Here is a 16,228-nt window from a genome sequence, read left to right on the forward strand (position 1 = left end):
ATATCAAAAGATTTGTCAATTGTCATCATCATCATTAATCCGTCAAAAACTAGACTAAAATACTAAATATAACCTCAAAGTTAAATCTACAAATTTCTCTTTAGTAGCTTTTTATATTTTAAAAGAATTTAAAACAATATGGCTGCAGAAATTCAAAAGAAATTGCAAAAGGAACTCGAAGTGTTTAATAGCCTTCAAAAGGAATATCAGAAGGCAGTTTCGCAAAAGCAGCAACTAGACGGTCAATTAAATGAAAACAAAGCTGTTAAAGAAGAGTTAGCGCTCTTAAAGAAAGATTCTGAGGTATATAAACTTATTGGGCCCGTATTAGTTAAACAAGAATTGGAAGACGCAAGACAAAATGTAGCTAAACGAATGGAATACATAAGCAAAGAAATTAAAAGAACAGATGTTCACATCTCCGCATTAGAGAACAAGCAAGAGGCAATCCAAGAAAATGTTAATAAGCTTAGAAATAATCTTGGCAATTTAAAAATTTCAGCTTAAATCAACATCTTATGATAAACTATAAAATTAAACTATAGAATTATATTGTATCTATTAATGTGGTATTCTCACGTCATTTTCCTTATTTGGAGTTCTAGGAAGTAGTAAAAAATAAGTTTCTTTCAAAATAATTATTATATAAAACCAGTCAAATCAAAGTGATCAATTCCTCTAATGACATAGTTGCAAAGAAACTTATAAAAAAAGGCATGTATTAACACAACTTACAAGATATTATATTGTTTTTCTGGTACAATTTATACCATTATTTGTCTAAAATTAATGTTAATAATTTAAATAAAACATTTAGTAAGTAATTTATTTGTTTTATTTTTTACTGTTTTATAAATATAAGTATAAATGCATTCAATGGCACAAGATAGAATGTCCTGTTATGTCTGATTAGTTATCACATATTATAATACTTTACATTACAACATAAATTAAAGTACATATAAATAACATATTTAGTATCATAATGGCCAAATTTTTAACTTATTTCAAGCTTAAAGATAAACCTTTTTCATAAATTAACAGTATTATGATTAAAAATTTTTTTTAAATATAAAATTTTCCCATCTATGATTATCACAACACACAATGTTCTATTATATATATTTGTAAAAATATAATACTTATCCTAAATTGTTGTTCCCATATTACCAATTGTCTTAGAGGTACTACATATTATGGTATCCTTATATATAATATCTTTATCTAAACCTATAAATCCATCTTTATATTACTATAATACTTATTAAATTACACAAATGGAATAGATTTGTTTGGGTTATCAAATTGTAAAGCATATTATGTATGATTTATTAAATTTAGAATCAGTACTTTATTATAAAAAAATGGACCGAATTATAAAAAAACTGGTTTAGTTTTTTTATAAACTATGTGAATTCGGTCCAACAAATAGATGCTAAGATATAAAATTATTATTTAAGTATACCTAGAATTATATATTGTATATTATGTAAATATAAAAACTGTTTATACAAAACTCTCTATATCTCACTTAATTTTACTTTGTACACATGGTACACTACAGAAAGGCATCTCCTGTTTCACAACAAAACGGCCGCTCAACAAACTTTTCCCACACATTCTTCCTGAACATATGAAGCAATTAGCGTGCCAATGCATGTTACCCCATGACACACCTTGTTGTTCTGGACCAATTACACCCCCACAGGCGCGGCATCTTTCGGCATAAAATTGATCATAACAGGTTAAACAAATTGGCAATCCTGTTTTATCATCTGGTACATATTTCTTTCCCCCCAAAGGGGCATCGCAGTGATAGCAACAAAAGTGCTGCACATGAAAAGCCCGTCCTTCGGCAGCCGTGTAAGGTCTAGTAAATATCAATTCATCACAACCGGCGCAACGTGGTATTTCAAGAACGTTCGCCAAGTCTCTAGCACAATATATCTCTCCTTTGTAGTAAAAGTACACTAGATCTGCCAAGAGTTCACCACATTTGCAGCAAGTGAAGCATTGTGGATGCCAGATGGCGTCTTGGCCTGCCCGTTCCGCTTTCACTGCTACCTCACCCGCGAACATAGGCTTTTCACAACGCTGGCAAGGCACTCCCTCATTATATAGTTTCCTGTTAAACTCAACTTCGGCTGGATTAAGTGACATATCAGCAAATTGAGTCATAATAGGATCAAGTTGCTCCATATAATTCCCAACTTGTATGGGCACATCTGAGTGCATGTCTGTGAAAGTATTAGGCATGTTTCCAGGGTGTGTATTGTAATTTGGCAGTGGTGGAGGTGCATCTTCTTCTGAGTGGCTCCTGACATATTCCCTCAAAGGAGCTGTTTGCTGTGGCTCTACTTGGTTCAAAGGTTTCATTGTTGTAGAGTACTGAGGACTTATTTTTGTAGAACAAAGAGTACCACTAAGTTCAGGTGTTGTTGGTTCTTGTTTCCAACTCCAAATTTCTCCATTTGGAGCAAAAATTGTTCCCTTTTGCAATCTACTATCAAGGAGTTTGGCTGTTCCCATTATATTGTTGTTTATGACTGATAAGTCAGGTATCATTTGAGCCCCCAGTGATTTTTGGGCAAACTCATTCACTTCCTCCTTGAATTCAGGGTTTCTATTATATTCATCTCGGAATAACTTGATAGGTTGCAAGTAGACATCATTTGTCACTGGCAAGTTAAGATCACTCAGGTTCTTCAAAAGCTTATCATATACAGGGCCATGTTCAACAGCGCTCTTAATTCTATCAGATTCAATTCGCATAATATGGAGTTTATCTTTGACAATACGGCTAAGTATGGGGCTTGACTTATAATCTGGCAAATTGGCGGCACTTACAACATTACCTTGGGAATCCAATACAAGTTTTTTATCAGATGCATTTTTGGGAACAATATTATACTTGACACCCCTAGATATGTTGGATATTTTTAATGGCAGGGCATAGGATTTCGGTGCAGTATGTACCTTGCTATTTTCAACTGAACATATTTCGGCGCTTTGTAAGGGGCCGACCCTGACGACGTTGCCCATGCCCACCACATGATCCTTGATACGGGTGATGTATTCCTAAAACAGAGAAATTGGATATTCACTTATGTACCATACATTATTAATTAAACTTTCACAATTATCTTATACATACTGAGTGTATATGCATAATAATAATGAAACGAAAATTTAATTAATAAATTTATAGGTTGGAAGTTGTTAGACACCTGGAAGAAATTACTTGAAACAAATTCTATTACAACAGTCCCAGTCAGAATATGACTAAACTGGAAATTGTTCCTGGAAACTAAGTATTAGCAGGAATAGGATTTAGTACAAAATATTTCACCAAATTAATAAAAGCGAAATCTGTCCAACAACAACAAATACAAATTTTAGATTTATAATAATAGTTTAATTATTATAAATCTAAAATTTGTATGTTAGGTGAAAGGTACTAATCTCAAAAACAAATGGTTCAAATTGAAAATTCTGTTTGTGTAAGATATACACAGTTCAGTATTACAATAAGTACATACAGTATGTTCAGATTTTTCCTGGTCACTTGCATGATGTCTAGCGGCTGGTGCCACATCGTGCGGTGGGAGTTGGGTCCGGAGTTGTGCTCGACGCTTACGAGCGGCATCACTGCCGGACACAGGGGCCAGTGGTCCAAGGCACGACATGTATTCTGACACCTAAGTCATAACAATCATAGAGACATTGAGTCTATAAGAGAATTATTGTTAAATTTTTTACACAGCTAGTATACATTTCATGTTTAGGTAAGTAGGTAGTTCTATGTTTCAGTACCTGCATTTATATTACCCTTTGCAAAACTCAAAATCTTTAATTTACTTTAGGCATCTTGTTGCTGTAGTATAAGGAAGTTTAATTGCCTCAAGATTCACATCATAATAACCAAAAATTTAATGAAGCTAAATACATATTATAATAAGGCAGTGGTGCTAAACCCCTATATGGGTTTTGGCCTCCAATTTCATTCTTGATTATAGAATTATTATAGAATTATTTTGGTCTTCTGTGCTTGACTTTCTTAGTTATTTTTAGGGGCAAGTACTAATTACAAACAAAAAGTTCAGTTTTCAGCTGTGAATTGAATGCTCAATCTTAGGGTTGAGAGTAAAAAGGTGGAGAATAATAACAATACTTTGATGATTACTATTAATTAACTAATAAATATAAAAACCTTGCATTTAAAAGACAATAATTATAAATAAATGTATGATTATGAAATTTAATAATGTACTTTCATACAATATTATCAGGATTCTGATAACTTATCTAATACTTATTGGAAATATCTATACATAACAAAATATCCATAGATAACAACAACAGAAAAAATTGTAACAAATCAAATGTGTATTGTGCAATAACAAAAACAGGGCAAGAGTTGTTGCTTTAAGATTTTATTAAACTCAAACTCAAACTCAAAATATCTTTATTCAAGTGGGTAACCAAGTACACTTTTGAATCGTCAAGTTAAATTAATCGTAAATTTACATTATTGAACCATACATACCAATTCAGTTGAAGCGTTAGGAGGAACCCAGTCAAGTTTAACAGGCTTGTCTGTGACTCCACGAATTTTTATTAGAGGCACTGGAAAGATTAGAAAATATTTTGAGAACAAAACCTATACTACCTAATATACCTGTTTATATTTATTAATCATTTTAAGAGTGGAAACTCTTAGGCAAAACTATGTGGAGCAAATTAATTATAACATGAAGGCTGCACAACCTTGCTTAACAATTGACATTAACCCATAAAGTAATCTAATAATCCTATAACATACTCAAAATACTTAGTGCTGTTACTACATACAGATCAAAAGTTTTGAAATATTAATTGTTATGTAAAAAAAAATATTTTCACTACAAATCTAAAGGCAAAAGAACTAATGAAGTAGTTATAATAGATTATAGTATTTAAGATCATTTAAGTGACATGGAAGAGCTTTAAGAGCTCATGTCCAACCCTTATGTGCAATGAGTACAGAAAATAGAAATTGAATTGACTTTCCTTTGATACTAAAGTTTGAGAGTTTGAGTTTCTAGTGCTTAGTAAAAGAGAAGTTCATAGAACTTACAGGAAGCCTTCTTAGGTTTAGCTGTACCAAGAAGTTCAAACTGGGCCCATCCAGATAAATCATCATCTTGAACATCATGTACATCCTTACTACAGTGACATGCTCGGCACACTTTTCTCCAGAAATGAAGATCTAATCCTGGACATGACGATCCTGAAAAATATAATAGTATATCTTATAGGTATAAATAGAATTATATAATTAATCTAGATAAACATTGATCACTTAGCAAGCACACATACTAAAGAACAACACAATATTTTAAATCTAACAAACTTAAATATTGGCGTGGAAAAACATAATGAGCTATTAACAAAAATCTACATAATGTAAGGTTTCTACATAAAATGTATTTAAGGCTGAATAAAAATGCTATTTCCGTATTATTGACTAAAGTTACTTACTAATCACTTAATTCCAGTAATCTAGACACACAAATGTAATGGTTAAATGTAAAAATTAAATTAATATTCATTCAAATTCAGTATGTATCATCCACAAAAAGAGGAATGGTATTTGGATTCAGTGGAGACAAAATGTTTAATAACTACCACAAGAATTGCATGGAGCTCCAGCACCACTGTCGTGTCCTAATCTAGCTTTACTTAGTTTTTCTCTCTGGCTCTCAAGCTTGGATAACCAAGCTGGTGCTTCAGGCGTTTCCACACATGATTCACTCATCTAATAATAATAAAAAAAATAGATAATTGTATCGTCAGTACGCAAGCTTAATAGATTCATAAAACTTGAAAGATGAACCGTGAACGACAGTTCAGTAAGGTTTCACCCATTCCGTTAAATGTAACGACAAATTTAATTATTGTTTAATCAATAACATCGATAGTTTTGTTGATAGTGTTTTTATCGCGATGCTTACGATAATGTTGGTTTTTGTATTACTCGATATTAAATTTACACAAAAATATAAACTTACGATTTAAAAAACCATAAAACAACAAAAAGAAAAAAATAATCACACAAATAATAAAAATATTTGTTTAAACTGGAAATAATGGAATGATCAATGATACACTAGTGGACATGGGAGAACGTTCAAGATTATGAACATTTATGATTATTCCCCCTATATTACTATACTCTATGATTATGAAGTTGCATAGAAATTAGAAATAGAATCAAAAATGCACACTGCGGTCTGCTACTGCAGTGAGCAGTCTGTAGTCTGACTAAGCCTTTGACAGTATGACTGTCAGTTTTAAAAACGAGATCAATAAACAGATAACCCTCAATCTTTAGTAGCACGATAAATTTTTTAGTCTGGCAAATTAGAAAATAATTTAATATTTTGCATCTGGTAATTAATTATTTATCTATCAATGTGTTTCCTCGGGATGGATATGGATTCTACGCTTTTTATTTGTTAGATTAGTTTAAGTCAATCCAAAATACCGCAGATATATAACACAAAATAGTTTGATAAAAGAAACAATTTATAACTAAGCTCAAATTTAAGGTGAAGCTTTTTGTTTGCTTAGACTCGACTTTGGTGCCCACTTTTAGTGAGTCATATTCTGGTTTTTATTTTTCACCATAAATTTACGTTCTTTCAGATGTCTTCTGGAAGACCTATTAAGTGTGTGGTGGTTGGTGATGGAACAGTGGGAAAGACCTGTATGCTAATATCTTACACGACTGACAGCTTTCCCGGAGAATATGTACCTACTGTGTAAGTCTACGAATATAAACATTCGGACTTAAATGTTTAAATTGCTGTCTTCGATCCCTATTAAGTACAAAATTAAGGTACCATGACTCAACATATGACGTTTTTGTAGATTTGACAACTATTCCGCTCCTATGGTGGTGGATGGTGTTGCTGTGTCGTTAGGGTTGTGGGATACAGCTGGTCAAGAAGACTACGATAGACTGCGCCCATTAAGTTATCCTCAGACAGATGTGTTTCTGATTTGTTTTAGTGTTACAAGGTATCTGTTTATATTTTTACTTATCATATATATTTATAGTATAAATAGTATATTTCTATTTAGTTAAAATTTTTTTACTCGTTGCATATTTCTTAATCCTTATTAATCATATTTCATAATTCAGGAATTCTTTTCAGTCAGCAAATTCTAAACTGAATTTTTTACCTATTTGAGTATGTATTATAAAATGGCACCTGACAAACAGATTCAATCTGTCTATCTGTAGAGACCCTATTTAGTACAATTGAACCGTTTTGTTGTTTGTACAATAAACACAATTAGCTAAACATTAGTGGTTTAAATGTTTTTCTTATTACAGTCCATCATCGTATGAGAATGTGACCTCAAAATGGTATCCAGAAATTAAACATCACTGTCCTGATGCCCCTATTATTTTAGTTGGTAAGTATTGACTATTTGTGTAAAATAAAATTTGCAGTAACACCCATTATACTTATAAAACATATTTTTTATTAGGTACAAAAATAGATCTAAGGGATGACCGTGAAACTTTGAGTTTGCTCTCAGAGCAAGGAATGTCACCGCTGAAAAGAGAACAAGGACAAAAGCTCGCAAATAAAATAAGAGCTGTAAAATATATGGAGTGCTCAGCATTGACTCAGCGTGGGCTTAAGCAGGTAATTTTTAATTTGAGACTATGATGAAAAATCAAATGAAAATGGACACCACCTGGTACTTATTTTATTAAATTCATATTATAAAGTTTTAAAATGTGTATATTGACATTAAAGCTGTTTTGTCTTTATACTACTGACAATGAAGGCAGTTAAAGTTTGAAAATTTTCACATAGAATTTAATTTGGTGTAAAGTTGTTTTTGAGATAAACATTTTTAACATTTCAGGTGTTTGACGAAGCTGTTCGTGCTGTATTAAGACCCGAGCCTCAGAAAAGACATCAAAGGAAGTGTCTGATCATGTAAATATGATGCACAAAAAGGCAAAATAATGTCACATTTATATGCAGGAATCTCAAGGTGACAGTAATAATGTGTTTCTATACCAATTTAAAAACATTAAGTAAAAAACCTTGATTTACAAATATTACAATGGAAATTATGTAGATATGATTTTTTTTTCTAATGTTATGTGCCATACTGTTTCCAGGTTTACAAAGTGATCATCACAATATGTACATCTCTAATACTTGTATACATATGTATATATTCATTTCTGTCTTAAATAGATATGCCAAAGATTTATGACTAGGTATAAGTTTGATTTGTAACTTAATGTTAGATAACTGGACCCATGGTTGGAAACAAATTGTTACTGTTGAATATTATTGAGTGACAATGTTATTTTTGTATAATTACACTTATGAACCTCAATGATGATATTCAAAGGTTTTTGAAAAATATTCATGATATTATGTATGTAATTTTTTAATAAGGACTGATAATAGATGCTAGTAAAATATTAATATTGTAAACAAACACAAATAGTAACCTTCATTAGTTGCATTAATGATTTCTTTACATGTAATCAAAATCAGCAGCATTTAATAGCATTTTTAAAGCTTTAAGTTTAGTGATTTAAAGGTGACACAAATTTTGGATATTTTATTAAAAAGACTTACAACTGATATACATCTTAAATTCCACTAAATAATGTGTAGTGCGACAAATTAAAACCATCAATAATTTAAGTTTTTGTAAGATGTATAGATTGTAAAGTTGGTTTAAACTTATATTTATTCTAGTATTTTTGTCTCATTTTCTCGAATTTTGTATTGAATTTATTCATATTGTCTAAGCAGGCAAATGATGTATTGTGTGTTTTATAGCGATTTATTAGGGTGAATATTTTTGTATGTAAGCTTAGGTTGAATAAGTGCGATAACTGCAACGCAACGATTATTGTTCTTTAGATATATTATAGATTGCTTTGTATTACAGGTGATGCTTCAAAATAATATATTTGTATATAACTTCAATTATTTATATTGTAAGAACAAATGCGCAATCTAACGATATTATAAACTTGTGTAACTGCACTTTATAAATTATTGAATTTACCTGTTGTTTTCTTGTATGCTGCAAAATGAAAGCCACAAAGGTAATTATTGCAATGTGTTAAAAATTATTAAACGAAATTTCTGGTATATATTTATTTATAACACATTGAAGAGTACATAAATCTTACACAGATGCAAATAAATTTTATAAATAATTATTAATAAGTGACAAATAGGCTGCAATATTGAAATACCAAACATGTAGTTTATTGTCAGCCAAAATTTTTAAATTGCATGCGCATGACTAATTGATATTAATTAAATAGCGGTTTATTAGAGCGCAATCAACAATTATATACGGTCATAGTTAAAACATTTAAAAATTCAAACCATTCTATGGAACAATCGCAATTATGTGCTAAACATTTTAATGACTCATTGGCCGACGACGTACTAATTTGGAGCGTATTTCTATCAAGCTTTGCTGGTTGTTCTTTCGCACAATATAAGGATGCGTCCACATCTGGCGAATGTGCAGCTCGTGAGCTGTGCGCGTGCATATTTGTTTAACCGCCGCCCGCGCGCAACCTAAGCGCCGTATTCGATCAGCATGCGCGCTGATCGAAAACGGCGCGCGTCTTCCTTCCGTCCACGCCACTAAACGGAACTGTAAGTGAGTGCGCGCACGCCTTATACGAGCCTTGCATGAGTTGAGCTAAAGAGGCGCACCTAACCACTGCCGTGACTGCACGCGCGCAGCTCGCAAACGGCTCGCGAGCTACACATTCGCCAGATGTGGACGCACCCTAACCTACTAACCTGGTACCTATGTATTGAAAAATTGTATAAAAATTAAAGACTATTTGTGAGCATAGAAGTTCATACTTACCTACAACAAAGTTTATATAAACATAAAAATAGTAAATGCAACATTTTTACAAACAACACTGATAATGACAAACATTCACGTTGAGGAGTAACATGGAAGATATAAAGTATAGATAATTATTAGTAACAGCTTAAAGATTTATAATTGTTTAAAATTTATATAATATATACTTTAACATTATATAAGTATGCCAATTATATAATTAATAGAAAAAAGCATTACATTGACCAATACTGTTAAGTAATGAGATCCTTTTGCCAAATTTTAAATCATACAGGATATGATTACACAATATTATGAATATTATTATCTAACAATAATAATAAAAGTTTATACATTTTCTAGTCATTAATTTCTAGAGGAGAAACAATGGGTGTATTAATAATATCCCTAAACTATAAATTTAGTACCTGTGAATATTAAAATTTACTGTGACTATTAGAAAATGTATATTTATTACAAGAGAAAAAATAATTTCATGGCATTTGTCTGTCACATATACATCTAACGATGTTTTATAATAAAAAAATACATTCAACACATTTACATCTTACACATTGACAAATACAGTTAAAACATTTAAACATTAGGTTACATTGAAGAATAAATATTATAATCTTATGTAATTATGAATAAAATAAAACCATTTATTTTGGCCACTGGATTAAATTGGATTAAAACAGAATTAAATAACTAGGGATTCAATACAATTTTGTAATACCGGCATTACACAAAACTTTAAGAGCACATATTGTAATACCCAATGCCTACTAACTTGTAGGTATTAAATAAAAGTAAGTTACTATTATCATTTATTCTGGCAGGAATAAGAGCCATTTATCAATTGGATTAAGACTTGACCTATGGCTACATACTGTTCAAAGTTAAGAAATTTCAGTGCCAGATGAAGAGGGCAAATATTCATCTTCCTCATATCACATGGCTCTGTATGGTCCTTGAGATTTCAAGTATTGAATAACTAAAGAGGGTCCAGAGGAAACAACTTCAGGTGGAATTGATGTCAACGGACAATTCTCAATACTCATAATTTGCAAACTAATACATAAAGCCAGTTCAAATGGCAAATTACACAAATTTGGATTATCATTTAAATACAGTGATTCAAGATTCTCTAGGGTGCCAATTTCCTCAGGCAAATACTGCAAATTATTTTCACCAACACTCAAAAAAGTAAGGTTTACCAAGTGACCAATAGATCTAGGTAAAGTTGTTAATTGGTTAGACTGAACTATCAACTTTTGCAAATCATGTAAGAATCCAATTTCATTTGGTAATACTTCTAATTTGTTCTCTTCCAAATCAAGGACTCTAAGCTTTCTCAAGTTTCCAATACTAGGTGGGACTCTCCTTAAAAGATTATTTGATAAAATTAATACTTCTAAATTTTGAAGACATTGTATATCATCAGGTAATTTTGTGAGATGGTTAGTGCCCAAATTTAATTCCACCATATTTGACCAAGTCCCAATATCAAGGGGAAGGGAGGTTAAAAGATTTTCTTTCATATTTAATTTAGTTAAATTTTTGGCTCTTGAAAATATACCATATGGTATTTTATCAATTTGATTGTGTTCTAAATTAATAGAAAAAACATTTGTAAATTGAGCTGGGCCCCCTGAGGGATAACTGGCAAACGAGTTCCTTGATAGAGTAATATTAGTAAGTTCTGTCAAGCTGCATAAAAGTCCATCTGGCAGTTGTGAAATAGAATTTCCTTCTACATTAAATTCATCCATGTGTACACAATTGCTCAAAGTTGATGGAATTGAGGTGAGTCTATTATATCTTAGGCCAAGACGGGTTAAGGATTGTAAATTACCAATAGTTTCTGGAATATCCAATAACTCATTGTGCTGCAGATCTAATGTGCTCAAGTTTATACAATTACCAATCTCTTTAGGTAAATGTTCCAGGTGATTATGTGAAACATCAAAAGTAACTAAATTGACCAAATTGCCAATTCCTGATGACAATTCCTTTATTTTATTTTCTCGTAAGCTTAACATGGTTAGATTAATCAAACTTTCTATGCCATCTCCAACAACTTTAATTCTGTTAAATCTCAAGAATAATGTTGTCAATGATGTCAATTTGTAGACTACCTCTGGAATATCATTTAACTTATTGTGCCTTAAATCAAGAACTTTTAATGATCGTAAGTTAGCGAGAGAATCAGGCAGACTTGTCAATGAGTTTTCATTTAATGCTAGCGTTTGTAAGTTAGTCAAGCAGCCAAATTCTGCAGGCAATGCAACTAACTTGTTACCATATAAATAAAACTCAACCAGATGAGTCAAATCTCTTACATTGGGTGGTAAAGAGGTAATAGATGATTTACTGAGATCAAGCCTTTTAAGCCCTTCATCACGACATCTGACAAACTCTTTAATTACGTCTAAATCAGCTTGAATAGGTTTATTTTTCTTGGCTGTTGGCTTAGGTTTATTTGATTCAGGGTGCTTCACTGTTACAACTTTAGGGCGGGCTCCTTCTGTACTCGGTACGGACATTTTTTTATCTTTCATTGCGTGATACTTTTCTCTGGGACTGACTGTGCTAATGGAGTCCAATGCTTCTGAATTCTCTCTCGATGAATTGTCAAGATTCATTCCGCACTTGTATTTTGCTACTGCCACTAGATTGTTTTACTTCATTTCACTGCGTAAACCACAAATTAATAATATCTGATATCAAATTCCCAATTACTATTATAAAAAATATCCTACGTTTAAATTTAAGATATCCGCCGACAGCAATGGGAAATCTCGCAAAATCGATTTTTTCCTCAAGAAGATTGTCTAAATAATTATGGTTACTGAATGATATTAAAACCATGAGATTAAGCTGTGATTAAGACGTAATCGTTATTTTTACGAATTATGCCAAGAGAGCTTTACAATAGAGAACTTGTAAAATTGATTGCAAAATGCAAATAAAAATACGTGAATATTGAAATTGCCATTTGCAGACTACACCACAGACTATACTGACTAAAGTAGACAATAGAAAAACAATTCTGACCTCCTGATATGTAGCTCTAGTGCGTTTTCCAATTACAGCACTAGAGCGCATTTGGCGGCATAATGCTCAACGTTGAGTGTTCCAACTACAGCAACGCTTCGCGCAATTGAGCACTCTCAAAACGAATGCTCTCGCGTGCTTCTCGCAAACAATACCAACACAGTGACAGAAAATTGACCAGTATGTTTCTTTAAGTTGGCATTTATCGAAATTTTCGTTAGTATTTACTTATTTATTGTTGAAAAATTTGTAAGGCTTTCGTTTCGTCGTAGATTTTGAAAATAATTAAAGTTATTTCAAACTGCTAAAAAAAATAAATATTAGTATGGATGAAGGTATAAATAGTTACTTTTTTTTATATTCCACATTTAAAATATGAATACAATTTTATTTTAAAATTCGGATCTGTAAACAAATTAATTTTACAGGATTATACTTTAGAAAAAATTGCAATGGTTTTGAAAAAGTATATATTTTTTTTAGAAATCATTAAAAAATATTACTCAAAACGTAAATGATGTAAACTTCTTACATGAAACTAAATATTTTACTGTTAATTTAGCTTGTTAAAACCTTATATTCTTTAAAGGTTTTCTATTATTTCAATAAAAAAAATGTTAATGAAATAATTTGATGATTAAAATAAGCGTAAAAAGTTTTCAACCAATTATTATTGTTTACCACATTATTTATACATTAATGAGGTTGCTAACTCAATTCATACAAATTCAACATTTTTTTTACAACACTGACTTAGCGCACTCTGCTGATGCATTTGAAAACTAATTCACGTTACAATTAAGCTTCAGCATTATGCGGCATTGTGCGGCACTGAGTCGCAGAATGCTCTGTAATTGGAAAACGCACCTAGATAATAAAGTTAGTCAGATCTCAGAGTATTTTACTCTCTGTATATGTATATTATGTATGTATAGTGCTTTTCATGAAAGAAGTCCCGCGGTGATTTTTGGAACTAAATTTGACAGGTCGGCAATGTTGTCATTCGTCGATGTTATCAAGTTCGTTAGTTGTGGTAGATTTTTGTTAATTTTTAACTAGCTTAGTGCATTTTAAAGATTGATTACAATGCCAAAAGTTGTAAAAAGTTCGGCTCGAGAAATTATATTAAAGGTGAAATAGTTTTGTGAAGCGGAACATAAGAATCAAGGTGTTTTAATGCCACTAAACAATGTTCGGAAGAGAGTTGCCGCCATAACAGGTACTTTTTAGAGTTGCCATTTAATAATTTTTTGCTGTATTGATGGGACTTTTATGATATAAATTCGTTTTTGCGACAAAATTTAACAAATACATAACGTGATGAAACTAGGTAACTGAAATTAAAACATATATTACATATTACATAAGCATTATAAACTTAAAGTTATTATTATTTTTAATTGTTCATAATTTAATTGCAGGTGTGTCAGAGAAAACTGTAACAAGAATTACAAACGAAGGTATAACAGCGGCGTGTACTTCGAAAAAAATTGTAACCCAACAATTATGCAATAAAACTCTGAATAAAAAATTGTATTGCTTTTCTTTACCATATTTTCTCATCTTTTCCCTGTAAGTAGGTAGAACACCGCTAATATAAGTAAATAAAAATATACTTTTTACGTAACAGAAATATTGTTTCATCGAAGTATGCAGAAAATAATATTATTTGATAAATTACATCTGCTAAATGTAAATAAAATAGGTAAATTTTTTACTCATAAATGGCAACATTACGTCATGCGATTGCAGCGCCGCGTCTGGGGGACTTCTTTCGTGAAAAGGACAATAGACCCTTTCTATACCATTTTGCTTCAAAAAGCTATATACATGTGCGTTTTCCAATTACAGCACTAGAGCGCATTTTGCGGCATAATGCTCAACGTTGAATGTTCCAACTACAGCAACGCTTCGCACAATTGAGCACTCTCAAAACGAATGCTCTCGCGTGCTTCTCGCAATAAATACCAACACAGTGACAGAAAATTGACCAGTGTTTTTCTTTAAGTAGGCATTTATCGAAATTTTCGTTAGTAAATATTATTTATTGTTGAAAAATTTGTTTCGTCGTAGATTTTGAAAATAATTAAAGTTATTTCAAACTGCTAAAAAAAATAAATATAAGTATGGATGAAGGTATAAATAGTTACTTTTTTATATTCAAATTTATTTTACAGGATTATACTCTTGTAAACATTGCAATGGTTTTGAAAAAGTATATAATTTTTTTAGAAATCATTTAAAAAAAAATTACTCAAAACGTAAATGATGTAAACTTCTTACATGAAACTATATATTTTACAGTTAATTTAGCTTGTTAAAACCTTATATTATTTAAAGGTTTTCTCTTATTTCAGTAAAAAAATGTTAATGAAATAATTTGATTATTAAATGTTTTCAACCAATTATTATTGCTAACCGCATTATTTATACATTAATGAGCTTGCTAACTCTATTCAGAACATTTTTTTTTTCAACACTGACTTAGCGCACTCCTGCTGATGCATTTGATAACAAATTCACGTTCCAATTAAGCTTCAGCATTGTGCGGCATTGTGCGGCACTGAGTCGCATAATGCTCTGTAATTGGAAAACGCATATATACAGCCAAAGTTTTGCTATGTTATCTATGGTTGAGATCAAAAGTCAAAACGAAATATCTTATGCCGGCCGATTGCCATTTGCCGCCTGCCGGCAGTGATGCCAACTTGGGGGTTTTCCCCCCAAATTTAGGGATAATCAAGGGGGGTCCAGGGGTTTTTTATAGGGTACATTTATTTAGGGGGATTATTAAGGGGGCACTTTACTCAAAAAATTTTTTTCTACAATCACACGATTCTATACAATTTATATATAATTTCATGTGTCAAATTTGTTCCTTCTGACCGTATGATCAAATCCTTTAACGGCAATATTTACGATTTCAAAAATATCAGCAACAGCAAAACGCAGCGCGATATCCAGGCCGATGCCTTCGACGAAGTATTAGAAGCTTATCCCAATTACATTTAATATATTGTGTTAGAAGGAAACAAAAACCAGGAAAGAAAACATTGAAGCAATTCGTTTTTTATTTTAATTCTGTCTCGTTTAATTGTAACAGAACCAATAAAAAAGAAAAGTACAAAAAGCTATAAAAATAATGTATTAAAAGAAAATGTAATTAAAACGCAATAAATTGTCTGCCAAGAAACGTTAAGAAAAACTGAATTCGAAGAAAGAGAAGTTAAGAAATAAAAAATCAGAATCGTCTAATCAA

At 31.3% G+C, this 16,228-nt stretch overlaps 4 protein-coding genes across 5 annotated transcripts; 2 read left to right on the forward strand and 2 right to left on the reverse strand.

Moving 5' to 3' along the window:
- Positions 1-29: 29 nt before the first annotated feature.
- On the forward strand, positions 30-824 carry LOC125049294 (prefoldin subunit 6). The gene has a single exon (XM_047648435.1). It carries the CDS (start codon positions 139-141, stop codon positions 505-507), a length of 369 nt encoding a protein of 122 aa, XP_047504391.1. The 5' UTR covers positions 30-138; the 3' UTR covers positions 508-824.
- LOC125049292 (testin) lies at positions 818-6,272 on the reverse strand. 2 transcript variants are annotated; one of them, XM_047648431.1, is made up of 6 exons: positions 6,051-6,272; positions 5,668-5,797; positions 5,117-5,269; positions 4,547-4,626; positions 3,540-3,698; positions 818-3,078 (listed from the first exon to the last, which is right to left on the reverse strand). In XM_047648431.1, the coding sequence occupies exons 2-6, from the start codon at positions 5,795-5,797 to the stop codon at positions 1,528-1,530; spliced, it is 2,073 nt and encodes a 690-aa protein (XP_047504387.1). In that variant the 5' UTR covers positions 6,051-6,272; the 3' UTR covers positions 818-1,527. The 2 variants fall into 2 exon arrangements, with proteins under 2 accessions (XP_047504387.1, XP_047504388.1); XM_047648432.1 differs by lacking the exon at positions 6,051-6,272 and adding an exon at positions 5,521-5,541 and having other exon boundaries at positions 5,668-5,780.
- Positions 6,273-6,430: 158 nt separating this feature from the next.
- On the forward strand, positions 6,431-9,098 carry LOC125049293 (ras-related C3 botulinum toxin substrate 1). Its single transcript, XM_047648433.1, has 6 exons — positions 6,431-6,590; positions 6,688-6,803; positions 6,913-7,062; positions 7,382-7,464; positions 7,540-7,700; positions 7,927-9,098. Exons 2-6 carry the CDS (start codon positions 6,688-6,690, stop codon positions 8,002-8,004), a joined length of 588 nt encoding a protein of 195 aa, XP_047504389.1. The 5' UTR covers positions 6,431-6,590; the 3' UTR covers positions 8,005-9,098.
- A 608-nt stretch (positions 9,099-9,706) lies between these two features.
- Positions 9,707-12,935, reverse strand: LOC125049564 (leucine-rich repeat protein soc-2 homolog). Its single transcript, XM_047648934.1, has one exon. The coding sequence runs from the start codon at positions 12,555-12,557 to the stop codon at positions 10,863-10,865; it is 1,695 nt and encodes a 564-aa protein (XP_047504890.1). The 5' UTR covers positions 12,558-12,935; the 3' UTR covers positions 9,707-10,862.
- Between the last annotated feature and the right edge of the window lie 3,293 nt (positions 12,936-16,228).

The sequence above is a fragment of the Pieris napi genome, chromosome 5, assembly GCF_905475465.1.
Source record: "Pieris napi chromosome 5, ilPieNapi1.2, whole genome shotgun sequence".
In the NCBI taxonomy this organism is placed as follows: domain Eukaryota; kingdom Metazoa; phylum Arthropoda; class Insecta; order Lepidoptera; family Pieridae; genus Pieris; species Pieris napi.